This window comes from Takifugu rubripes, chromosome 8, assembly GCF_901000725.2.
Source record: "Takifugu rubripes chromosome 8, fTakRub1.2, whole genome shotgun sequence".
Classification (NCBI taxonomy): domain Eukaryota; kingdom Metazoa; phylum Chordata; class Actinopteri; order Tetraodontiformes; family Tetraodontidae; genus Takifugu; species Takifugu rubripes.
In genome coordinates this window covers 10,499,270-10,525,435 of record NC_042292.1, presented here as the reverse complement: position 1 = coordinate 10,525,435, position 26,166 = coordinate 10,499,270, and the positions used below count along the sequence as shown (strand labels likewise).

Sequence of the window (26,166 nt, the reverse complement as noted above, 5' to 3'; positions counted from 1 at the left end):
TGTATTTTACTCTGAAGTCCTCTGACCGGATGTGAGGTGCGTGTTAACGAGTCCAACCTGACGGCGGCGCTGACTCCAGTCTTCACAGAAACCAACGCGGCAGCAGGTCGCGACGTCTCCAACTCCAGCTGTGACTGGGACCAGTAAACCGGACCTGGTGGAGCGGTACCGAGCTGCCAGCGCGCCCAGAAGCCTTTAACAAAGACTCCAGCCGAAGTTGCTCCCACAAACCGCGGTTCTCCGAGCTCACCTGAACATGGCCGCGACCACCTGCACCCGCTTCACGGATGAATACCAGATGTACGAGGAGTTGGGAAAGTGAGTCCCCTCGTTTTGACCTACTTTGAGTCATTTACCTGCACTGGCTGCGCGCGTGGGTGCGTCTCACGCGCGTCCACTCAAAATTCTTCCGATTTACCTGAAGCGCGCGCCCGACAGGTGTTTGAAGCAACTTTAGGATGGATTCCGGGCTTTGTAAACGCCTTCAAGTTTCCAGAAGTGTTTACAGAAATTCATTTCCTGATAAAACCAGAAGACTCGCCTCCGGCGTCCAGTAAAGATTATTGATTAAAAGAGTCTCTTCAGATCCAGGAAATGTTGGGGAGACTTGAGTCAGACATCAAAGGTCTGATAATTACAGCTTAATCAGATTTCAAATCATTTCCCTTCCACCTTTGGTGAGCAGGTCAGAACAGACCGAGTGTGTGTGTGTGGAATCTGTGAAGGAGGTCAAATCAAGCGTGATCAGTCATGTTCTCTGGAGTTCTGGCTTCAGAAGAATCCTCTGTGGTTTATCAGTCGATCTGACAGATAACGGCCAGAAACCTGAGCAGGAACTGACAGAATTCCTGCTGCTGCTGCTCTCCGCTCCTCGGGAATGCAGCGAAAACAGGCGGCCAGCTCAGTGGAAAGACTTCCGTCAGCTGGAGGGAAGGTTCTGACCCGAGCCGCTGGCGTCCTCCTCCGGTTTTTTTTTGCCACATGTTGATGTTCACGGCTGCTTGTAAGTGTGTGAACTCTCGTGCAGGGGCGCCTTCTCTGTGGTGAGACGCTGCATGAAGATCTCCACAGGACAGGAGTACGCCGCCAAGATCATCAACACCAAGAAGCTGTCAGCCAGAGGTCAGGAAGAGCCAGTCTCATTGTTTGTGCTAACTTCCCCTTTACACCCCCCCACCTACACACAGACACAAAGATTTTAAGAGGCGGGAAGAACCCTGTTCTTCTGGCCGTCCTTAAACACGAAGAGGCAGATCGATCAATCAATGGCGACGATGATTAGCAGTCGTTAGATCTGTCAGGATTCAGGTGTTCCCGTCTTTACGTGTGGAGGGGCTAAACTGGCTGGAGGTGAGGAGCGAGCAGACGTTCTCTGATGGTTCTGAGTCCATCAGTGGTCTCATAAAAGCAGCTGGAAGTCGCTAACGAGTGAGCGCTCCTGTTTCCTCCCTATCTCCGATGATGACATGTGCGTTTCTCATTAATGTTCTTGATTGGGGGAAAAAAAAAAGAGCATTTATGTGTGTTTTCCTGGCTTCACCTCTCCACCGCTGTGGCCCCAGCTTCTGTGCTGGGGGAGGCACCAGTTTAGAATTGATCTGGACACCAGTGCCGCTGTGGTGAGGGCTGTGGTTTCTGCACGGTTCTGGTTCCACACGTTCCCTCTGTGTCTGCAACGTGGGGCTGTAACTCCAGCTGAAGCTACTTTTTTTTCCCTTTTTCCCCGAATCTCCGCTCGACACTATAATGTTGGGGGGGGGGGGGGGGTTTGAAGGCTGGTATTTGGACCTTTGTCACACAGAGCTGAAGTTTCTCCGAGGGCGGATTTAAAATGACAGTGACCTCCATTCAGAAGCTTTATTGGAACAAGGACACGTCTGTGAACATCAGCACAGCAGCCTCATCTTGAATGAGCTGAGGTCACCCAGAGCAGCAGAGTGGGGACGGTTCCGGAGCCTCCGCAGCCCCGGCTGCTCACCGTCAACTCCTCATTCCCATGGAAACAAGATGGAGCGCTAAATATAGTCTGGCAGGATAATATATAGGTGTTGACGCTGATTCTGGAGCAGTTAATTGTGCAGAGCTGATGACGCTGTCAGCTTGGGCTAATTTAGCCGCAAATATCAGCGCTCCAGCAGCTCTCGTTTGCACTCCTCACTTTTTATTTCTGTAAGAGAAAATACGGATCATTTAGCGTCCAGGTCAGTGCCTGAGTCCTCCCGCTGGACTCGGATTCCTGCATGTGCGTGTGTGTGTGGGTGTGCGTATCAAACGTTGGTGCGTCCCACTGACATACAACCCCTCTGAGGTCCTGCCTGACCCACATTAGCCTGTGGCCACGAGCAGCCGTGACGACTCAAAGCCTGAGAGAACGTCCGTATGTCCCCGTCCCCGCGTCGTGTTTGTCCCTGAAGCCGCCGTGAGACGGCAGATAAGACCTCAGGAACCCATATGAGGTCCTGGAGGACCATTTCCAGTCTGTGGGCGGCGTTGTGGCTGTTCTGCCTGTTGTGTTTTGCATTCATTACTCGTTAGCTCATGCGACCGCAGCCACGTTTCCCTGAATTGGCCGTCGTCTTCTCACTCCGGCAGCTGCGACCCCAGAACCGTCCGTCCTCACTGATTTGCATCTCATGGAGCTCTGGTTCCAGTCTTCCGGACCAAATCGCCCCTTCTGGATGTTTACCCTCGCCGCAATACCGGAGTCAAAGGTTACCTGCTGGTGCGGAGAGGAGGGAGACAGCTGTGTAACTGGCTGCCATCATTGTTTGCTGATGTACTTTTCTTCTCAGATCCTGTTTCCCAGGATTCTCCCAGCCTGGGGTGAGTTGGGACATTGAAAGACTGGAACCCAACTTGGTTTCCTGCCGCTGCTGCTGAGAGGCGCGCGCGGTTGCGCTATTGTCGCGACTCCGGGAATCAGACCCTCAATATTTGTTTCTTCACTTCACTTTCCTCCTTTTTGTGCACTTGAGCGCGAAGCCGAGCCCCCGGGGGGGGAATTCAGCAGAGATGCGGCCCCAGAATGCCCCCCCAGCACGCAGTGGCGCAGCAGCAGCATGTCTGTGTTTGAAAGGATTCAAACACACACACACACACACACACACCCTCCGTCTCCTTGTGATGCATGCACAGCTGCTTGTGGCAGGCTAAAAATATCTGATTAGCACGACGCAGGGGAGCGTGAAACCCAGAAATCAGACCGTTCTGGTGTAGAGCAGCGGGGGGGTGTGTGTGTGTGTGTGTGTGAGAAACTTCTCATTTGTCTCACTTTGTCTCCGAGTTGAAGAAAAGGAGTAAAAAAAAAAAAAGTGTAAACGGTAAAGCGGTCAACATTTCCGGCCGGCTTTTGGCGGCATGTAGCTGCAGGGAGGATCTAAACATGGCCGCTGAAGCGTGCAGCCCCACGGAGGTGTGTGATGACCCCCCCTTCAGAAAGAGAACGCAGTGGTAGAACCGTTCCCCTCGTCCGGCCTTCTCCATGCTCGTATCTCTACTGCGGGGTAGAACCCCCCCCCCCCCCTCACTGTAATCGTTATGTGACGGTTTTGACTGTGAAATCACCCGGGCGAGACGGCGAAATGAAAAATAACAAAAACAAGGGAGGCAGTAACACATAATAATAATGATGATGATGATAATAATGATGATAATGATGATGATAATGATGATAATAATGATGATAATAATGATGATAATGATGATAATAATGATGATAATAATGATAATAATGGTGATAATAATGATAATAATGAGGGGCTGCTAGGCTAATGCTAAATTAGTAAACCCAGGTGTTGTTTGGGCCTGATTTAAGCACCTTTTTCCAGGGTAAAAGTCCCTGTAATTGGTAGTTTGGTGGGGGTTCCTGCAGTGGAGTCACGCACCGATGACCCCAACCTTGTAAAATCCCCCCGAAGTAGAAATGCCCCTTTTGACTAAAATAGACGAGAAGCCAGGCGTGTTTGAACATCTGTATTTTGATAGTCTGGTCAAACGATAGTCTGCTAAGCAGCCGGCGCTTTGCTGCGCAGATGGGCGGATATGGGGATATTTGTGAGGAAGCTCCACACGTATGAAAGGAGCGCATTCTGTGTGTGTGTGTGTGTGTGTGTGGGGGGGGGGGGGGGGGTCTGTTTACAGTTGCTTGGTGTCACTCACTCAGGTGGCGCTTCTTCGCATCTCTGAAACTGGGATGAACTGGAGTATTCCCACTGGGCTTGATTCTCATACCCTCATTAGTCAAGTAGGCCAGCCACTTGGGGGGGGGGTGGGGGGGGACTCTCCTGCTTTAATTAGACCTTCTGTCTGTCAAGCCCACACCGAGCTCCTTTCTAGCGAAGACCTGGTCCACTGGTGCTTTCAGCAGCCTTAATAAACCGCTGAGAGAGGACGCTCAGGTCAGGCTTCCCCTGAGGTTTGCTCCTTTATTGAACGCTCATCGGCCCTCCTGTGCTTCCTGTAGACCAGGGGTCGGCAACCCGGCTCTTTAGCGCCGCCCTAGTGGCTCCCTGGAGCCTTTTTAAAAATAGGAAAATGGAAATTGTTTTATTATAATTTCTGTTGGAGGAAAAACGTGACAAACATTCTTAAAGTTTTCCAGTGCTGTATAAATGTGTATAGTAAATATTTAATTTCAACATCTCATTATAATGGAAGTTAAACTCCAAGCACCATCGTGGAGCCACGTGGAGCGTCATTCTCCCCGGGATACGCTGCAGGGAAAACAAACATTTAATCATCAATGCTCATTATGTATTTGTCTTTTGGAAAGTAGGCTAATACAGCTAATAAACAGCATGTGTTGCCTTCATTATGAGCCCTATGTAAGGCTTTTCACTTTTTGCAGCTCCAGACAGATTTGTTTCTTGTTGTTTTAGGTCCAATATGGCTCTTCCAACATTTTGGGTGGCCGACCCCTGCTGTAGACGAAAATATCTGCCTTTTTCAGCCCTTCTTTTGTTCCTCGTTACGATTTACTTCCACCATCATTGTGCGAATTTCCAATGCAAACAGAGTTGGTTTCCAGGGTGGCAACAGGGTTGTGAACGCACCTGGGAGCTTCAGGCTGCCTGCTTTGATGTGCAAATTCATGTAAATTGTGATTGATGAGCGGCGTGATGTGCTGCGTAGCGTTGCCGTCCTGGAGCTCCTGGGGGGTTGGACCACAGCTGATGGTGGCGTCCACGTTGCTGCTGCATGTAGGTCAGAGATTTTTTCAAATCTCTGCCGCCATCAGTGGAAAATCTCTCTGACACGACCCTCGTATTTAACTGGTGACGCCAGTTTCACCTCCTCGTGAAGTTTTATATTCAGACGACGGTGGCCTTTGACCTTTTCAGCGCTGCGTCTTCAGGTTCTTCTGTATGTAATGAGTGAAAGGGAGGCTCCATCAGCACCGACACTGCAGCTTTACCCAGACCTCCAGGCCTGACAGATGAGCTGCTCTGGGGTATGATGAAAGCTGCGACGGTGTGAAGAATGTGGTCACGTTAGAGGCACAAGCAGGCAGGGCTCACATGCCTCAGGTCGCTCTGATAGGTGACACCATCTGCTGCAGCTGCAGAGGTGACAAACGGGCCGAAACGCCTGCTCTGCCGCCTTCGCCATGTCCCCCGTCCTCATCCTTGTCTTGCTGCATCACTCACATGTGATCGCTTTAAGCCGGGATGCGTTTAAGAGCTTTTGAGTCAGGAGGACTGCTGACACACACACTCACACACACACACATCCAAGTGGAGGTGCTTGAACTCTGTGACACCTGTGACGTGTACTGACGAGTCTAAACCCGGTGTGAGAGCTTTACATCCTTGTACACCTTCAGGTCACGTCCACACAGATGTTTCAGGCCGAGGCTTTAAGAGCAGCCGAGTCGTAGGAGCTAACCGAGCTAACGCTCTTACGCGTCTCTGTTGCATGAAAGCAGGACTTGGTACAAATCCAGGGGAATATTCCTGTTTTTGTGTACTTGATGTGTAATCCAGGGTTTTTAATCCTGGTCTCGTGCTGTTGATGCCCCCCTCCACACACACACACGCACAAGCACACACACAGAGGGAGGATTATGTGCTGCTTTTATGTTCTTCCACCCGTACATCTGTCAAACAGTCTTTCAGTCAGAGCTTCTCTGGTTTTCACTCCTGTCCCTGAATGTTCACCAGTCCAGGTTAGCTGTGATCCAGGGACGTGCACCTTCCACTTCCACTGCTGAGTTCAGAGCAGAAGGTGCAGGTTTTGGCACTTCCTGTGCGTCTGTCACATGTCCACAGCCTTCCACACACTCGGGACGATTGGCTGTGACAGGCAGCTCAGAGGGGTTAAACCTGGTGGACGGTTCAATATGACCTCTGACCTCTGCAGCGTGGTGCCAGCCAACAGCGTGGCTCATCCTGGCCGTCGGAGCGTGCTCAGGAATTACAGCCTAAAGCCGAGCACGGAGCTTTGGGAATTCAACTTTGCAGCGCTTCGTTTGATCAAAGGCCTCCGAACCCGCGGTTCCTGATTGGACCTTTCAGCAGCTGAACCCTCGCAGGTCAGACGTAGCAAACATCCGACTCCCTGTGAGTGAGCAAAGTTGATTTAAAATCTGTTTACATGGCACTTGAGTTAGTGCCTTAATCCGACTTTAATGGGACAACTAAAGTGCTTCTGAATGTATTAGGGAAAAGCACTGATTTTACTGGGACTATCTGAATAAACCACTCAATTAATACAACTGGAAGTCGATTTGCCGCTCCACAACCCCCGTGCTGGCGTATGACCCCGGAACAAAAACATCCAAGAAAACCGGTCATGGCCACGAGGGAGAGCGTGCGTCTTCCTTGCTCAATAGGTAAAGCCTCCATCACATGGCAGATGAAGAAAGCGGCAGGATCATCGAGGCTCCCGTCGAGCACAGTGCAGCTCTGCCCCCGACTCCAGTTATTTCTTATGTGACATAATAGGTCAAATGGAAAAAGGGCCATATAAGCCTGCTGAGAAAATGCATATCGCCACCTAGTGTTGAGGAGGAGGACATGTTCCCGCCAGTTATTTGATTTGCTCTGTTGCATGTAAACTGGGACAAGGAACGGGCAATCAATAGCCATCAGATATCAAAGACGTGGAGAGGGACATCGATCTCTGTCTCTGGTCCCGCGGGGAGGAGTTAGACATGAGTGTGAAGCTTTAAACAAACGAGATTAAGTGTTTGGATGGTGAGAGGAACGTGGAGAAACTGTAGCAGCGAGTACGACGGCGCTAGCATGCCGTTCATATGTTGTCTGAAGGAAAACATTAGCATGTGCGCCACGCCCGCTCTGTCAGCCATGCAGGTCCAGACTCGTTCAGATGTAAACACGCATGCCAGAAATGTGACCTGTTTTGACACATTTTCTGCTGTAACCTCCACCCAGCGGGTATTTGGTTATGCTTTACACAGGTTTGTGATGCAGAGAGCATATATTTTTCTGTTTTGAGCAAAAATAAATCAATCAAAAGATTTTACACATTCGCCTTTGTATAAGAAGTAAGATCCAACCTGAACGTGGACAGCAGGACGCACCAGCAGGTGACCTTTCCGAAGCTCCGATGATGCTCCGATGTCATTTTTGTGGGGTTGGAACAGAAGTCGAATTAGCCTCATTAGCAATGGATGAAGATCTCAGGTCAGAGTAGCAGATTATTTATAGGATCAAGTTTGAGCAGAAAAAGCTTCACTGTTGTGTTGAGGAGTGAATCTTTCCAGCCTGTGACTCAGCCTTACGGCTGCGTTTAGAGGGTTTGGAGACGTTCCCAAACGTCTCGTTGGAGGGAAAAATACTGCTGAATGCTGACAGGAGTCCAGATGGCACTCTTCTTCTGTGGTATGTTCCCCTGAAAAGCTTCAGGAAGCCATACACTAGATAAATGTGCATAAATAAAGCGCACATCTAAACTTTCCAGCGATCTTTCTCATGGTTTTTACCTGCAACGCAGCCCAGTCTGAAGATCGGGCTCCCAGCTCAGAGCCACGGGAGCTGTGAGCTGACAAGGAGATGGTCAGTTAATGCCCAAAAGACATTCTGAGCTCTTTTAATAAACAGGCATTTGGACCAAATGAGTTCCTGGTGACCTCCCAACGGACCCAACTGTTATCTCACAAAGACATTTATCATGTTTATGACGACTCTTGGATGTAATGACTAATAACTAAAATAAAAGATGTTTGCGGAGCTCCTGGAGCTTCTGTTAGAAAGGAGCAGAACCTGGGCACATCTGGCCTTTGATTCTGGCTGCCGAACAGCTGGACCAGGCCTTTTCACATGCGTGTTAATAAGCCGCCGGAGTGGCTGAGAATACAGGAAGTTTTGCCATTTTCTGGCTGTACCATAGATTAACAAGCGGATGTTCTGCCACGATGGATGTCATCCTCTGTTTACCAGAACATCTGTCTGTTTGTGATACTAAGGAGCCCACAGCGGGCTCGCTCGCAGGCCATCTGGACCTGAATGATGAGGGGATTCCATTCAAATCTGTGTTTTCTGGTGTCCACGTAATCTGACAGATTATGGTGCCATTACTGGTCACACCTTGACCATTAAGGGAGACATCGGTTGCGTGGGGGCTGCTCCTCCTGCTGGGATCAGGAGACCCCGGCTGTTATGGTGCTGTGGGCCGTGCACAGCAGCGACGTACCGCTCCACATATACATCCTGCATGCCTGCACACGAGCAGCATAAATATTAGTTCAGCAACAGGCCTCGGAGATTGTTGCTAATCCCCGTATGTGATGCACACACAGCATCGTGCCCCAAGATGAGACCAAAAGTTCTGGGTTCAAGCATAAAAATGACAAAATGACTAAATATTATGGTGGATGAGTGTTGTGCTGTGTGTGTTTCATTCCCAGAGGATGAATTATTGTGCCCCTTTACTCTTCTTTTCCTGCACCTGTTTCTCAGCTTATCAGAGGGTTTGGGGCTTTTTAAAGATTGAAGATTAAACAACATTAAAGAATCCAAACTCAGTGGATGCTCAGCTGTGTAGTTCAGAGCCAGGTGAGAAGCAGATGTGCACAGCTGTGACGGCAGTGAAAATAGCGGAGTGAGACCAGGGCTATTGAGCGGTGCTGTAACCCACTAGGTTCATTTTGGTTTCATGGTCCAGGAAGTGTCAATCAGCTGGGGATGCGTTCGATGGCGTAGCGGCGTCACGCTGCAGGTTGGCGGTGAAGATGAGCAGCTACAGCTGAGGGCGGAGATGGCCGCGGAGCTCTGATAAATCCTGTTATATCACAGATTAGCAGTGTGCCGTCCAACAGAAGCGACGCAGGTGCACATCCACAGGATTACCCCTCCTGCAGAAGCACATCCCACTGGTCCGATCGGGATTAGATCTGTGGGACCAGCAGGGGTTTGAAATGGTGTGGCAGCGTTCAGGTAGAGCCCAAACAGGATTAACGATGTCCACACCTTCAGAAAATCATCCTTAAAGCTACGTTTCAACTTATCCGTCAGCCCACCATCTCTTCCTCTCTTTAGCTCCCCCTAGTGATCATTTTGAGCAACTGTAGCCGTTACAAATTAGAGGTAGCAGCAGGAGTCTGATTCTATAGCGCACAGGGAATAAAGAGGCAGATGGAAGCTTTCAACAGGAACCCACTGTGGGTTTTTGGGGAGACCTGTTGAGTTCTGAATAGGGTGACCATTTCTACAACACCAAAAAGGAGCACCTTTTGCAGCATTTAGAAAATTGCAAGAAAAATTGCAGCTTATACGACTCTAGTGTCCTCCCCTCTACAGTCAGTTTTGTTCATGATAGTGAGTCTGAGATGTTCAATTCATCGCATGTGATCCATGTATAATGTAAGGGAAGAGAAAAGATATTCCTGGGTGGTGCAATGCAACTAGTTCGAACATTTCTGGCCTTTAAATGTACAAATGTTTATATAAAAATAGATGTTGAAGGTCAAGCATAAAGAACTTGTATGTCAACAACAAAAGACGCTGAGGCCAAATGCCATGAAACTGGTGACTGAACTGAATAGTCAAATATTCCAGAGTGATTCAGCCTTTTGGGGACCCGTCTACACCCTCCAGTGCGCCAAAGAAAACCAAATTCCTGCTTTAATTTGAGCTCCACTTAAATTGGGCCAGAGAAGTCTGAATGCCGCCGGCCTACCACCCCCAGATCACTTGGTTTGGAGTCGATCTACGAGAGCACATGGCAAGCTGCTCTATGCGGTCTTCTATTGAAACTTATATTTCACTGACCTGGAAGCAGAAGTGTCCCACTGAGTCCTTTACAAACAGCCTTCTGCGTGTGGTGGCAACTGTTAGGATCCTAAGGAACCATATCAGCGTATTTCTGTAAGGGAGATCACCACAATGCTGATTCAGATTGCTGCTGTTGATTTAGCTGTGGCGGCTACCTTGTTGGCTAACTGGTTTATGGATTGTTGTGGCCTGTAAAAGGTCAGCGGTGGCCCAGCCACTCCGCTTGTCTCCACGCATAATCGGACTCATGGAAACATTTTTGCAGACGGAAAGTATAAATTAGTCACAGCGATCGAGTGTAGTAGCCCAATTTAGATGCTCTTATAAATGCAGCACCCCACCTGGATCTTAACTTAAGTTCCGGTCAGGATCCTGTTCTTCAGTTTGACCTCAACAAACTCCACATTCACCCTCTGGAGCAACTCAGGAGAGCAGAGCGCCTCCCAGGTCTTCATGGCCAAGCTTCCGCTACCCGTGGGCCTGCTCTCCTACTGCGGTGGGGGACACACACAAAACGCAGGCTTCAAAAACCTGTATTGCTTTAAAACCAATACATATCCATTTGATAAAACTCATTAATAAAAGCAAAATATTGCATTTCAATCAAGTTGGCCATTAGATGTTCTGGTACATGCTTGTGTAAGAAAAGGCGAAACTGAGCCAAACTTGGAGCTCTGCCTCCACATTGTCTCCATCCAGATGATCCCACAGTCTACAACATCGGCTGACTGCCGATGCTCGGCTGCATTATGGGCTTTAGGAAGCTCTGCAGCAAATATCTGGACATCTTGAGGCGATGTAGCTAGAAAAACTTTAGAGAAGGGTTACCTGTTTCTTGTCTGTCGCTGTTTTGTATCTATGCTAGCATGCCGATCATCTTTTCCCAAATGGACGTCCACACCACACTGGCAAAGCTAGAATTGCACGTAAGTCGTCTTTGCCGCTTTTGCTGATCGATGTGTGCTCTTCTGAACAGTCGGCATTGAATGAGGTTTTCAACCAATCAAAATATCAACTTATCGACTTACTCCAAGTTTGTCGTTTCATCGTCCTACATCATTGGACAACATGCTGTGTGACGTTCAGGTTCAAAAAGGAAGAAAAATAAGCGTCAGATGCTGGACAGGGAATTTAAATTCTGGCCTGATGTAGTTAGGAATGAAGAACTGGGTTAGCTGTAGCCAGTTGGCACCAGAAACACTGATGAGTCCTGAACGGAACTGGTGCAGATGAGTCCTGACACGTGTGGTTTGGCAGCTTCTAAATGTATGTTTGTCGTTGAAAAACACTTTATTTTTGGTGATTATGTGAAAGGTTTGAATATAAAACTGTAGAACATGAACTAGCAGAAGTCTGAGCAGTGAGTTCCTCAGCAGTTATTAGCTGTGATGGACGTCAGGAGGTCTGTGTCAGTAATATCAGCATCAGGAATCATATCTTTTATATTCCCTCGGAGTTTTCTGTAGTTTTAATGTTTATTGCTTGTCAGCTCCCCACAGGTAATATCAGAGGAGGTGGAGTTTAATGTTTAATGACATTAAGGTCCTTTTATCTCCACAGATCACCAGAAGCTGGAGCGCGAGGCCAGGATCTGCCGCCTGCTCAAGCATCACAACATCGGTAACTTATCGTGTGCTGTCGTTCGTCTCAAATTAAGAAGATAATGATTTGGGTTTTTGATTATTATTTTTTTTAAAAGGCTTTCGTGTTTTCCACTTCATCAAGTCTGAAGTCGGAACGTCTTTGCGTTGCTCGATTGTAATCTGCGTCTTTGCCTCCTAAATGTCCTGAGTTGATTAGCAGCCGCATTAGCAGTATAGTTAGCAGCATGGGTGAAGGGTCATCGGATCATCTGTCAGATCTATACCATCGACATGTAGGCCGAGCAGGGAGAAGATCTGTGATGGAATAGAAAGAAAAGGCATGTTTGACTGTGTTTGACCAGAGTTCAGGGCTCCCATTGACTGGAGGGCAGCTGTTCATTTTTTAACAATCTTTAAACCCCTGTTATTTGCCTGTTGATTAGAACCTTTCAGAAGCCTTATAGATATAATAGCTCTTTATTTACGTCTCCTTCCTGTGGATGTTTGAAATTAGTTCAGTTTTAGCTCCTGGGATCCTCACAGGATCTGCAGGTTTAAGGGATGAAAAAAGTGCCAACGGGTAATTGGTATTAAAATTAGTACAAATTAATATGTAGAAGGGAGACAACGCAAGTCGGCCCAGTTTGGAAAGACACACATCTGTTGCTGCCTGTTTGTTGACCGTTTCCAGATCTTTCACACCTCAGCTGCCGACAGGAAGTGAAGTCAATAAATGACCCGGCTCTGTCTGCTCTCTCCTCACAGTGCGCCTTCATGACAGCATTTCAGAGGAGGGCTCCCACTACCTGGTGTTTGACCTGTAAGTCCCCAGAGTGCGTGATGTCACACACCCAACCCTGACTTTAGACCACACAGCAGGGCTCAGAACCTGTTGGGATCCCAGTTGGGATAAAGAGGTGGTCATTGAAGCCGCCTCAATAATGATGAGTTTTCCTGGAGACAGAGAGAATTCCTGTGACCTGACCTTTGATATCTGACCCTGTTCTTTAATCCAGCTGCTGTAAAGTACAAAACAATCCTTCAGATTACATCTTAGATAAGAGGGCGCTAGTGTTGCTCCTGCAGATGGTGACGTTGCCCATCACTGCTGTGGAATATGCCAGTTCACACTGATCCGGGACCAGTCACTGATCATCTGTTTTATCCGGGCAGGGTCACGGGCGGAGAGTTGTTTGAAGATATCGTTGCCAGGGAGTATTACAGCGAAGCCGATGCCAGGTGAGTGTCAGGGATCAGTGTGACACGTTCAGGGCAACATCTAAACTGCAACCACCTTCATGGCCTTTATGACACCCATCAGGCCAGAGCTGCCTTTGACCTCTAAACACAGCAGCCTGCTTCTGGTTCTGGCTCTGCCTTTCCTGGGTTGCACTTGTTTCCACATTTAACTTCTCAGATTTGTTAAATGTCAGTCTGAAAGAACCACAATTGGCTAGTGTCTCCCAAAACACCAAAAATGCTACTACAGGCGACCTTTTGACCTTTGGTAGGATTGTTTTTTAACCTGTTTTTAATGATTGTGATGATTCTTCAGGTTGACTCAGCACTCTGTGACTCTCCTTTAATCTAAATAAAGTAGAACTTTAAGCAGCAGAAGTTTTCTGTCTATTTTATGTGGACAAACACAGCAGCTAACTTGATCATCAAAGGCTGATCTTCATGATTTTCATATTTATACAGTTCCTTTGCTCAATTAGCTTATTTAATAATGGTTTTGAGGCCCTTCTGGCCTCTGTTTCCCAAATGTTGACCCGTCCATTAAATGTCCTTCTCCATGTCTTTGAGTCCTGTTGCTTCGTGTATGTGGGTGATTGTGCCTTCCTGCTCCTCTTCCCTGTTTCCTGACCTCTTCCTCTTCCTCTTCCTCTTCCTCTTCCTCTTCCTCCCTGTCTGCTGCTGCTCTCTCTCTCCTCTGCAGTCACTGCATACAGCAGATTGTAGAAAGTGTAAATCACTGCCACATAAATGGCATAGTTCACAGGGACCTGAAGGTCAGTCATGACAGTAAGACCAAACAGACATGAGCCTGCTCACCTGTTCTTTTGCCTTGACCCCCCCCCGATCAGCTGACTTATTAACCTTTGGCAGAGTGCCACTACTCTCCATGCACATCATCTGCATCACATCTGCAGAAGATGTGCTGCAGATGCTTGAAGAGTAGCTGGTGGCTCGTCTAGTTTAGACCAGACCTGCCAGAACACAACATGCATGTTCTACCACATCTGTCCGGATCATGTGCTGACCCGGGCTGAGGCAGGAGGAGGAGCACAGCGTCTGCACCCTGACATCCGGATTTAAACTCCAATCAAGCGTGATTAATTCATTTCTTCCATTGATCAGTGCCTCTGGAAATTTACAGGCAGCACAACTATTCCAGGAGCGTTCGGATCGCTTCTGTACGACCCTCTGACCTTTGATTCAGTTGGATTTAATCAATTAATTGCATGGAACTCGCAGTATCACGATAGTGCCAAAACAAAAGCATAAACCAGCATTAAAAAACCAATCTGGACCATTTCAGCCTGGTCATCAGAACCAGGCCGGGCCTGCCGCTCAGCTCCTCCTCGGTGCCAGCTTGCAGCCAGTCAGGAGCTAACACCACTTGTGTTTTGAATCTCAGGCAGCGCGTCGGCCGTGTTGTGTGCATGGTTGACATCAGCGCAGCGCTGTTTCGGTAAACCGGGCCCGTCACAGACTGCATCCTTTGGTGACCCCTGACTAAATTGGCAGTTTCACAATGACACCCTTATTTACGTCTGCTCTGAGTTGCCTCGTGGGTGGAGTCCGCTTTGCGACATGGAAGCTCCCTGAGCCTCAAAGCCAGCACATGGCTGCAGACAGTAAGTGGCAGCTTGTGACTAACCCAGTGCCCCCTGCTGTTTGCATGCAGTCATTGCATTCAGCAGATCCTCGAGGCTGTGCTCCACTGCCACCAGATGGGCGTGGTCCACCGTGACCTCAAGGTGAGTCACCTTTTCATCATCCCAGGCTGGTTTTACTTTCTGTCCTCATTCTTTTCCCGTTTTGATGAACTGAGTTATATGCAGAATAAAAAGTGTGTTTAAGAGCTCAAACCACAAATTATTTATGGTTTATTTTTCTGGTTTTGCTGCGTAAAGATACTTATCGTCCCTCTGGGATCACTGCGAAGCCCTGAGTGTTCAGTCAAATGAGCCAGGTGTATCTCAGTCTTGGTCACACCCTGCAGTAGCAGGCTTGGATTTCACCCACTGGCCTCTTGATTGGCTGTTGCTAGGCAGCAGCCATGGATCGCTGGAGAAGCACAAAGACAAAGCAAATACCACCAACAAACAAGTGAATAAGGGAGCTGTGCAGTAAAATCACAGCCCAGGAAAGTCCAGTTTGCTCTGAAAGCCTCATTAGCCATCTCATGGGCGGGGGGGGGGGACGAACGGTCGTAAAGATCTGGTTTGCAACACAAACGATCTGTACTTCAGCGGCTTCTTTTATCCAAACATGTTCATCCTCAGCGAATCGTGCAGGGGCAGGTGAACATTGCAGATCATGCAGCATCGCCTGCGCATGTGTCGGTCAAGATAAAGACCGCTGATCAGTCTGGAAACTCTGGACTTTAAGGCTGAGCGTGGACACGCAGTTACTGTTCCAAAGAACTGGGAGGTCCCATCTGAACCCTGACATCATTCAGATGTCATGTAGGTACCTGGACCTTCAGCGGGATCCGGGCTGTGGTGAGACAGATAATTCCGGTAACCCTCACTGAATCAACCGTAGCACCTTTCCTGTGTATGAGACTCAAAGCAGCCCTGTTATTGGTCTCACACTCTGACTGCAGTGCTCCGCTGTAGGAGTTCAGATTTCCTTTATCCTTTATTTGTGCCACACCGGGGGAAAAAAAGATTCAAGAGTATCGGCTCTCGTTCTTGAAGCCCCGCCCCCTGTTCTGATGACATGAGGCCATCTCTGGACTTGCATGCATGCGTTGGCTGCTGCCTGCCGGGAGGTCCCATCCCTCCATGCTAAGGTCATCTGTAGCCTTGGACAGAACCTGCTTGGGATCAGGCCAGCGTCAAACAGGGTCCAGGACCCTACTTCCACTAGACGCTCGCCTCCGCTTGGATGCAGCAGTTATGTGTGGCGTTGCTGTTTGTGCTGCTGGATGAGTAAACTTTACGCTAGTGTAACTCTTTTTCTTACCTCACCGATGATCTAGTGACTCATTTCAGACTTTTGCTCAGCTGTTGAATTTGGCTTTGAGAATCTGAAAAGCCTTTTTCCCCTCTGTCTTCACTATTAGCCAGAGAACCTGCTCTTGGCCAGTAAGCTGAAGGGGGCCGCTGTCAAACTGGCGGACTTTGGCCTGGCCATCGAAGTGCAGGGAGACCAGCAGGCCTGGTTCGGTGAGTTCCCGTCACGTGCATCCAGCTGCCTCCCTGATGGAATTGAATGTTCAAGCCTATCGTTGCATTAGTAGCCAGGTCCTGCTCAGGGTTTCTTCCTGTTACTGTTGCTATGGGGGATTCAGGCTCTTCGTCCTGTAAAGCCCCTGGAGACACTGATGTATAAACTACGTGTAAATTTCTCTGTCTGCATATCATCATTTCTGCAGCCGTGCGAGAGAAGGGACCCCAGAGATTTTCTAATATGTTTCTACTTCTCATCCAATCATCCGGACCCTCTGGGTCTATCTGGGGGAACTAGGTGTGCCACTGCTCCTGGCTCTGCTGTTAAGTTTGGACTGAGTACATTTCAGCCCATTAGGTCTCCCTGCTCCCATGGCAACAGAGGAGTAATTGTTCTATTCCCACAGCTTCAGCCTCCGTCTGTATCTGGTTCACTCTCTGGTTTTGATCCAGCAGCAGCTTCTGATGACTCTGGAGGGTCTGCTGGTTTTTAAAGGACACGTAGGCCACAAGGGTTCTGACAAGTGTCCTCACAAGTCTTCGTCTTGCCGTCTAGGGTTTGCTGGGACACCAGGGTACCTGTCTCCCGAGGTGCTGAGGAAAGACCCATATGGAAAGCCTGTTGACATGTGGGCCTGCGGTAAGACCCCCCCTGAGGCCGTTTCAGCTGTTGTCACACCAGAAGCAGTTTTTTCTTAGTTTGTTTAAATAAATAAGCTGGTTTTGATGTGAGGGATGTTTGGTGTGTTCACTCGCTATATTAATTACAGAGGATAATGATGTATTAAAGGTAAATAATGGCTTCATTTCTGGATTATACTCTTTAGAATTTAGACTTTTTGTTACTTTTTGAAGTTGCCATGTCAGAAGAAAGAGCTCCACACAAACGTTCTAATCTGCTAACACACGCGGCCGTGACTGTTGGGTCCCTGAGGTGTGTGCGCCTGTGTTCATCTTCATCCTTGTGTGTATTGCAGGTGTGATCCTCTACATTCTCCTGGTTGGATATCCTCCATTCTGGGATGAGGACCAGCACAGACTCTACCAGCAGATTAAAGCGGGCGCCTATGACGTGAGAGCTGATCTCATTCAGACAAAGACCAATGAGTAAAACCGAAATGTCTTCATGCGTGTGTGTGAACGGTAAAATTGTCCACTGTCACAGTTTCCATCTCCTGAGTGGGACACGGTCACTCCAGAGGCCAAAGACTTGATCAACAAGATGCTAACTATCAACCCAGCCAAGAGAGTGACCGCCTCAGACGCTTTGAAGCACCCTTGGATATGCGTAGGTGTCACACACACACACACGGACGCGCGCACGTGTGTTGTCACTGTGTGTATTGACTGTATTTGCTGACTGTATTTGCAGCAACGCTCCACTGTGGCCTCCATGATGCACAGACAGGAAACTGTGGAGTGCCTGAAGAAGTTCAATGCCAGAAGAAAGCTGAAGGTGAGTGACCAGTTACCACTGACCCAGTGATGCCTGACCCCTGACCCTGAGACATCTGACCCCTGACCTGGAGATCTCTGACTCTGATGGGACCTCTCACATGTTGTAACACATCTGTCCCTCCTCTCCCAGGGTGCTATTCTCACTACCATGCTGGCCACTCGCAACTTCTCAGGTAGGACTAAACCATTGAGGAACCCTGCAGATAGAAGTTCATAGATGAAGTCATTGTTTTTGATCGTTGGTTATCCCCGTTGATGTCCTTGCTCTGAGTTAAACTGGTTTAGTGATGCTGTAGCTCTAGTTAAACTAGTCTTCTGATCTCCTCCTTCCCTGTGTGTTTACTCTTCTTTCTCTCCCTCACTTTGGTTGAACTGTGTGAAAGGTGAGTCCCAAACGGCTGCATGTTGTTTAATCTGCTTGACACTGGTGGCCATGTTGGAGAAAACTGGTTTAAAGCTCCATTTGACCAGTTCCTGATAGACGTGTGTCTTCTCACATCACCATGTTGTCTGCTCTGACTGGGCAGCAGTGGAGGAATTACATTTCCCCATAAGCTAGTGACAGAATCAAAAAGATCCGATTGATTAGTGTCAGCAAAGGAGAACCCTCTCAGAAGAGAGGCTTTTCCTTTTATAAACACTCATTCTGTTTTTCAAAATCAAAATCTTAAAGAGACAGGTGCACGAAAATCAGCATAAAGAGAAAAAGGTTTGATTTCGGGTGTCTAAAACCAGATCAAAGTCCACCATCGGGTGGGGGAGACTGGCTGCAAATCTATATCGGATCAATATTGGCGTCGTTCAACATGGCTTTCAGGTTGTGTCATCCTGACTAAATTCATCGACCTGTGGACTCCGACTAATCGCTCCGGCCACGCACACTCCCGCACCCCCGACACAATCACCCGTCTTCTCTCTCCCACTCTACCTGCATGTTCTAATGTGGCTGGAGGAAACATCGACCCCCTTCTGTGCATCCTCCAGTCTTCTGAGGTCGTCCCTCACGTCTCGTGTGTGAGTGACGCGTTCTGTCTGCTGATGTTCTTGTTCTTTTTCCTCAACAGCAGCCAAGAGCCTGCTGAACAAGAAAGCGGATGGTGTCAAAGTAAGCCCCTCCTTCTCTGTTGCTGTCCTCTGTCTGTCCATCAGTCTCACTGGTCCTCAGCTGGTCTCTCTGGTCCTTCACCATCAGGGGTTTCACAGCAGTTGGTTTCCGATCCGCAGAGTTTTGATGTTTCTGATTTGTTAGAACCTCAGTTAGATGTGGGCTGGTGTTGTCACTCATTCTGGCATACCCCAGCTAGCTAGAGCGCTACATTTACAGCGGAGTTACTGTTTATTGCTAATAAAGTTTGGATGGCTGGAGAGGTGGTCTGTTCTGGGTCACTGATGGAAGCAAACACTCATATCTCGATTCCTCGGAGCAAGAGAAATTGGTGCGTGTGTGTGAGTGAAGTTTGTGGGTGTGTGTGTGTGTGTGTCCTTGATCTTGTATCTTGTGCTACATTTTGAATGCCCAAATCCACATTCTGAGGACATTGTTGGGACGTGAGGACAGTTTGGCTGGTCCTCACAACTTTAAAGGCCTGTTTGATGGTTAAGACATGGTTTTAAGGTTTGTGTGCAGTTGCCAGGTTCATCGCAGAGATCGAGGGAATCCTTTTTGTTTTCCACAGCTTTTCAAATCTGTAACTTTTCTAGTTTTGTTTTCACTCATTTGATTTTAGCCTTATTTGTATTCTTCTGTTAGCTATCTGCTAAAGTTCCCCCTCTAAAATGGCTAGATCAAATGTTCTCACACCTCAAGTGCATTCGCCTGGACAGGTGTGCTGCCTGTTCAAGATAAACCAGTTGGTTAAACTGTGAGTCTGCTTTGCTCATTTCCACCAAAGTTTGACCTTTGCCAGATCCAGCCTCACCCGAGTGACGCGAACATTTGGCTGTTGCCGGGTTGTGGAGGTGTAAAGTGTAGTGGTGAAAGCAGGGCTACCTGACCCAGCGCTGAGTTAGCGGTGACGGGTTAAAGATGCAGGATTCTGGGTCATGCCTGGCTCAAAGGAAGTGCCGTGTGTGTGTGTTTGGGGTTAACTGTGGGGCTCTGACACCCTTCTTCAAACACTCGCTCCACTTTTCTCTCCACAGCAGCTTGAAATGTTTGATCACTTCTGCTCTGTCCTGTCTGTCTGTCCGGCTGTCCGCTAGATCAACAACAGGGCCAATGTGGTCACCAGCACCAAAGATTCTGCCCCCACTCTGGTACAGGGTCCACCTCCTGCCTTGCTGCCTGCATGTCTGTTCAGTCTATGTTGCCCTCTCCTGTGCTTGCTGCTCCTTTACCTGACGCCTCCAGTTTAGTGCAGCATAAACTCTTGAGTTGCGCTCCGTGTTTGCTTTGTTGCTTTGAAACGTTTCCCATTTGTTGTTGGTTGCAGCAGTGACAAAGCTGCTCAAACTATAGCCGAGAAGCTCTTCTAAGGCTTTAAAACATGAAGAATGAGGAACAACGGCTTTGTTTCATGTGCAGCCTGCAGCCACCATCATCTGGGGTAGAGCATGCTTTGGGGGGGTTGCATGAATTCCCTGGGTGTCTGTCAAACCTGGACATGCTCACCTGTCCCGCATGTCCAGGACGGTAACTGCTGGTACTGATAGACCAGTTTCCTAAAGGTTTCCAGGCACATGCTGAAGGCACATTCGCCTGCTGATGTTCAGCTCATGTCTGTGGTCTTGAATCTGCAGGAAGCACCTTCAAATCCACAGAATTTCAAAGATTTATTGAAAAATATCTGCTGCCATCAAGGATCCGACCACTGAATATCCAGTTTAAAAGGCCTTTTTATGCCATTAATGAATGCCCATCATATATTAGTCATTCAAGGGCTTAATATTTTTAGGGAAACACAGAAATGTTGGGAAAAACATTCCTTTCTTGTGATTGTTGGTAAATGTTGGTCACGTGGATGTATTTGATGTTCTGGGAAGCGAAGTAACGGAACAGACCCTGATTAAAGGTTGCTCTCAGATGACTCGGCTCTCTCCTCTTTCCCCCTGACCCCGCGTCTGTTCTTCCGTTCTTTCTTTATTGATGTTCTGCTCTGTTGTCCTCTCTCCCCACTGTTGATCTTCCTATCAGGAGCCTCAAACCACAGTTATCCACAACCCAGCTGAAGCAACCAAGGTACACAGAAGCTGTAGCTGATGTAGAGTGGATATGAACAGGGGCCGCTGAGGCTGAAACGCTGCATGCTGGTGTCAAGTGTCGCATGGGTCTCAGTGTTTGGCGTCTGAATTAAGAACTTTGTGGGCGGGTAAACCTGTGTGACATCAGTGTCGCATTCAGAGACCGTCAATGATATTGGAGAAAAATGTTTTTCTCCAGGCCTTCATCTCCAAATCCTTCTAAGCAAGGATTCATGTGTGCGTGGCCGCCCTGAAAGATGTTCGTGTCACCGCCATCATGTCAGCCATCCTGTTGCTAAAATCCACCAGATGAGCTTCGTGCAGTCACATGACGTGGTTAGCTTTGTGTAGATGTGTAGATAAGTCACATGTTTGTGGATGTTAATGGGCCAATCAGACAGAGAAGAAGAGCTGGTTTTCCTTAGTGGAGGAAGAGCGTTGCAGAAACAGCAGGAACTAGCATGCTAAAGTCAGAGGATGGTAAAAAAAATCACAAAGAACATTTCAAACAATTAAAACCTCACTGAAATTAATCCGATCTCTCTGATTGGCCATTACCTGGTTCCATATCTCCACACATTAGGAGAGTGCTTGTTTATATTGTTCCCAGGATTTGTCAACATCTTAATTTAAACCAATACTGTACAACTGGGTATAAGGTCACATCATTCATAATCAGTGTAAATGGGGGAAAAAGTCTGTGTTTTCTCAATGTGAAATAAAAAGGAATATCTGCCAGTCTGAATGAGTGATAAAGAGCAGGACAGTCAACCATGGTTCATGTCTGAACTGCTTGACTTCAAAACTAGTAGTTTTCTGCTCTTCTCAGTATCTCTGGGATCTTCTGACTGAGGTTGGAAGCCGTTCCAGGGTCAGCGATGGTGGCCTGACCACACAAACGTCCACCACCGGCCTCCTCTCACACTGATGCTTTTGTTTTGTAGGAGTCCAGCGAGAGCACCAACACCACCATTGAAGATGAGGACGTGAGAGGTAGGACTTGTGTGTGTCTGTGTGTGTGTGTGTGTGTGTGTGTGTGGGAGTGTGTGTGTGTGTGTGTGGGTGTGTGTGTGTGTGTGTGGGAGTGTGTGTGGGTGGGTGTGTAATATTTTCAGAACCTCTGCATTCCCCCTCTCATTTACCATGTAAATGAGATGTTTTATACAGATTTTTGAGAAAAGCAGCAACGTTAATAAATGACACAACAGTGACTATAATGAAAAACCCTGTAGTAAATCTGAGCCAGGTCGTCCACATGTCCTAGCTTGGCCTGAAGCCTCTGTGGTCCACTTTTAGCACTTTGCTGGCCTGTTTTGTGAAATCAGAACTGTTTTAATCAGCAGCTGTTAGCTGTTTCCTGGCTGTGCTTTTGGACTTGTAGCATCAGCTTCGCTGCAGCCGCGTCCTGAAGCGGAGCAGGTGTGTTGACAGGAGAACGCTGTGATGTTCTTGTGGCTTTCAGGACTCCCCTCAGCCTTTTCGGGTTTTTCTGTTCCTCTCATCTCCATTCATCATCAGCTCTTGGGGTCAGACAAATGTAGTGTTTATACTTTAGATGGCCCCCAGATTAAAGGTCAGATTAGATGACCTCCTGAAAGAATGGTTCATCTCTTCATCTCATCCATCTGTCTTTTTTTCTGCCATCCTGCTGTCTGTCTGTCTGTCTGTCCATCCTCGCTTACATCTGCCCATCATCACTTTAGCCCCCCCGTTCACCCCTCAGATCTTCCACCTGCGGCGCACCCCTGACCGGCCTCCCTCCCCCTGCCTCTCCTGCTCCTCCTCCTCCTGCTCCTCCTCCTCTTCCTCCTGCTCCTCCTCCTCCTCCTCCTCCTCCTCCTGCTGGTACTCTCCCAGTGTTTGGCCCAGTGCAGAGGAGTGCTGCCAGTACACGCTGAGGTCACTGCTGGCCGTCTACCTGCTCCTCATCTTCACATCTTCAGTTCTGCTCTTTTTTTCTCATCATCCATCCACATGCCACTGCAGCCCCCATCACAGGCCTGTGCAGGGGTCCAGCCCTGGCCTGGGGGGGCCGTCCCACAGTCTGGGCCCAGCTGACTCCCAGTGTAAGTCTGAGCTCTGGGAACGTGCAGCCAGCGCCCTTCCCCCACTGTAGATGGAGACAAGATTGATATGTGTTCGAAGGTGAATCGGAGGTCATTCAGAGGTCATGACCTCCTCCAGCTTTAACTTCCACAGTCCTGGAGTAGGAGGATGCTGAAGCTTCCACGGCTCCTGGGCGGGGATGGACGGGGTTCTTGTGTCCTGAGATGGCCTCTGTGTTCTGTTTGAGCTGCTCTTTACTGTAGCTTTGTCAACATACAAGTCAGAGTTTTGTTTGCAGAGCAAAGTCCACAGCTGGTCACGACTGGGTGAACCCAGTTTCAGCCCAGTCAGCAGCCTCGCAGCCAATCAGAGCTGGCATTCTGCTGCTCTGCTGCACATTTGTCCAGAGTCTCGTCCGGCAGTTTGAGCTGGAAGCTGCAGGGTCATGCACACGTTTCACTGCTCTGCAGCTCTTTTAGCAGTTTTGATGGCATTCCAAGTGAGTGCCCAGCCCTGGCTGAAGACGGTCAGCGTTCAATTAGCCTGCAACAGGAGTGAGTCTGACGCTGCCCAAGGTAAAACAGATCTCGGTAAAAACACTCTCCAGCGCCGTCCCGTGCGCCTGAGATCACAGCGCTTCAGACTGACTGTCCGTGTAGCGGGTTATTTCGGGCCCTCCTGCCGGGCTGATATTATCGCTATTCCATTTATGTCAATGTGTGGAGCGTGTTTTTGAGTGTACCGTGATGAAACTGCCCTCCCTGAATTGGCTGTGAATGTGAGTGGTGGGCGTATATAACAACAGCACTTACTCTCTCCATTCATGTTTCCTAGCTTTGCTCCTTAGCATGAAAGGTAATTTTGATGTTGTCACGTGTTGAAGTCCGACTCCCCCGCTTCTCTGTGTCGTCGCCTGTGCTGATGTTGTGCTGTCGGTCCGTGCTCACGTGCTCCAGCCTTAACCCCGACTGTGACGCTTCATGTTTAGATCCAGTGGGACCACCTGATTCCTTCTTCTTTGTCCCTTGTTTTGCAGCTCGGAAGCAGGAGATCATTAAGGTTACCGAGCAGCTGATTGAGGCCATCAACAATGGTGATTTTGAGGCCTACACGTGAGTTACATGTTACAGACAGGTCTATCCCGTACCCCCCGCCCCCATTCTAACCCTGCTGCTCTACTGCTTCAGGAAGATCTGTGACCCTGGACTCACATCCTTTGAGCCTGAGGCCATGGGCAACTTGGTGGAGGGAACGGACTTCCACCGTTTCTACTTTGAGAATGGTAGCATGTTTGCACGAGCGTTAGAAGCAGAAGCGTTTCTGTGCTGCCAGTATAACCGGCTTCCTCTCTCCTCCAGCTCTGTCCAGGACCAAGCTGCCCGTTCACACCATCCTGCTCAACCCCCACGTGCACCTGATCGGGGACGAGGCGGCGTGCATTGCCTACGTCCGTCTGACCCAGTACATCGACTCGGATGGGAAGCCTCGGACCGTGCAGTCAGAGGAGACCCGCATCTGGCACCGCCGCGACAGCAAGTGGCAGAATATTCATTTCCACCGCTCCGGCTCGCCCACCATCCCCACAAAGTAAGAGCAGGTAGGGCTCTGCCATTTCATTGGTCCTTTAATTTAACCAACATCAGCATTAATGATCATTTCACAGATAGATGTGGATCTAAACAAGAAGAGTGTGTTCTTTTTAATATGTTTTCAGTTAAGAGGAAGATCTCTGACTCCAAACACTCTCCAGCGTACCAAACATTCATCAGACCCCGCCCCCAGTGCTCAAGCCCCGCCCCCTCAGTGTGTTGTTTACATATTGTTGCAGCAGGAAAAAAGATTGTTGTCCATGTTCAGGAAAAACTCATCTGGGAGCAAGTCTGAAGGGAGTTCCTCTGCTGGGGGCCACATTGGTGCGTTTTTGTAGCGTTTCAGTCGCATCAGACAACAGAGACGTTGTGGTGACCCCTTCAGTCATGTGTAGCAATGGTTTTTTCTCAGCCTCTTATATACCAGAAGGCTTTCTGGATTTATATCTGACATATCTGCTTTGTGTACACGTAGCGCCCTCCTGCTGTCTGGTGAAGCTCGGCCACGTTTCGATGATGCTGAAGTTCCCATTTCTGTGTTTTATCTGGCTTTAGGCATATTTGCTCGTAATTTTAAAGTGAAAACAGTTCTTTGACTGCAGGCTTTGTTAGGTTCAAACGACCTAAAACATGAGAGAAACAAATGAGGCAAAGACAAGTTTTGAATTTTACTCGCAGCAAGGAGGACGGAGGGATGTGTTCAGTTACAGACGTCCAACACGTCCTGACAATAGAAACAATATAACAAGAATAAGGACGATAACAAGGTAAAAGCAAATAAGAGATAACTTTAATATACTGGATCTAACACCCTTTTTAAACTAAGGGGGGATCCTTCCTGTCCGCTGCACCCCCTCCCCGTTCATTTTTAGGATTTTTAAGCCCGTTTGCTGTGAACAGAACTCTGATGTTAAAGGCTCATTGAATTCCCCAGGAACTGTGGAGCAGAAATCACACTTCTGTGATCTGTTCCTCTTTAAACATCAGTTTTCACTGATGACGCCTGTTTGTCTCAAAGCTCCACGTTATGCTTTTGTTTCTTAGAGAAACAAAGTCTTTTGGAAATGTCAGAGGTTTTATATATATATAGACGAGATGATGGCCAAGTATCTAAGAAATAAAAGTGTGATTAACGCCAGACATGTGTTTTGTCTTCTGTCACTGATAAGGAGGCCGGTCGGGCAGGTCTCCCCCTCGTAGATCCTGAAATAACCACATCACTTCATTGGACCAGGTTCAGCTTTATTGTTGTGTTGCGCGCCGCAGCTGCTAGGCTGTTAGCATTTCAGTCATTTTTCAGTTGATCGCTTGATAAGTCATACATGCCCGCGTAGATATTGTAACATGTATATATTATTATCACCATGGGAACAAAATGCTCTTTGATCAGATTCTTTTATTCTTCAAACCGGATCAAACTCTGAGCTGAGGGCAACACGAGGAGCTGCTGAACAAAAAACAAATTTTACTAGTCTGTACAGTCGACCAGCTGCTGTCTAATGTGGCACACACACGCGCACACACACACACACACACACGTGCACACACACACACACCTTTCCTGGCTCACATTAATTCGAATATACAGTACAGGAAGCAAGAGCGGTTGATAAATAAATAAGGTGAGTGGAAGCATTGTGTGGGTTACAGATGAACATTTCAGCAGTGATGAGGT

The 26,166-nt window shown here is 48.3% G+C and overlaps 1 protein-coding gene across 8 annotated transcripts; it reads left to right on the top strand.

Moving 5' to 3' along the window:
* The first annotated feature begins 52 nt into the window (after positions 1-52).
* LOC101073370 (calcium/calmodulin-dependent protein kinase type II delta 1 chain) lies at positions 53-25,629 on the top strand. Of its 8 annotated transcripts, none has more exons than XM_029839691.1 (20): positions 67-318; positions 1,028-1,122; positions 11,793-11,852; positions 12,581-12,635; positions 12,989-13,054; positions 14,727-14,799; positions 16,113-16,215; positions 16,775-16,858; positions 17,196-17,290; positions 17,384-17,506; positions 17,591-17,674; positions 17,807-17,849; positions 18,741-18,781; positions 19,879-19,932; positions 20,810-20,854; positions 21,801-21,849; positions 23,939-24,014; positions 24,090-24,184; positions 24,261-24,489; positions 24,617-25,629. In XM_029839691.1, exons 1-20 carry the CDS (start codon positions 257-259, stop codon positions 24,618-24,620), a joined length of 1,536 nt encoding a protein of 511 aa, XP_029695551.1. In that variant the 5' UTR covers positions 67-256; the 3' UTR covers positions 24,621-25,629. The 8 variants fall into 8 exon arrangements, with proteins under 8 accessions (XP_029695557.1, XP_029695551.1, XP_029695552.1 ...); XM_029839692.1 differs by having other exon boundaries at positions 68-318; positions 18,744-18,781; positions 24,261-24,499; XM_029839690.1 differs by having other exon boundaries at positions 68-318; positions 24,261-24,499.
* Positions 25,630-26,166: the final 537 nt, after the last annotated feature.

What these genes read in the sequence shown, in the direction of transcription:
- LOC101073370 (XM_029839691.1), top strand. Translation starts at nt 257, where the DNA reads ATGGCCGCGACCACCTGCACCCGCTTCACGGATGAATACCAGATGTAC. An exon ending in TTAAAGCGGGCGCCTATGAC is followed by an intron (nt 17,291 to 17,383) that starts GTGAGAGCTGAT and finishes CCACTGTCACAG; the next exon opens with TTTCCATCTCCTGAGTGGGA. An exon ending in TGAAGATGAGGACGTGAGAG is followed by an intron (nt 21,850 to 23,938) that starts GTAGGACTTGTG and finishes CTTGTTTTGCAG; the next exon opens with CTCGGAAGCAGGAGATCATT.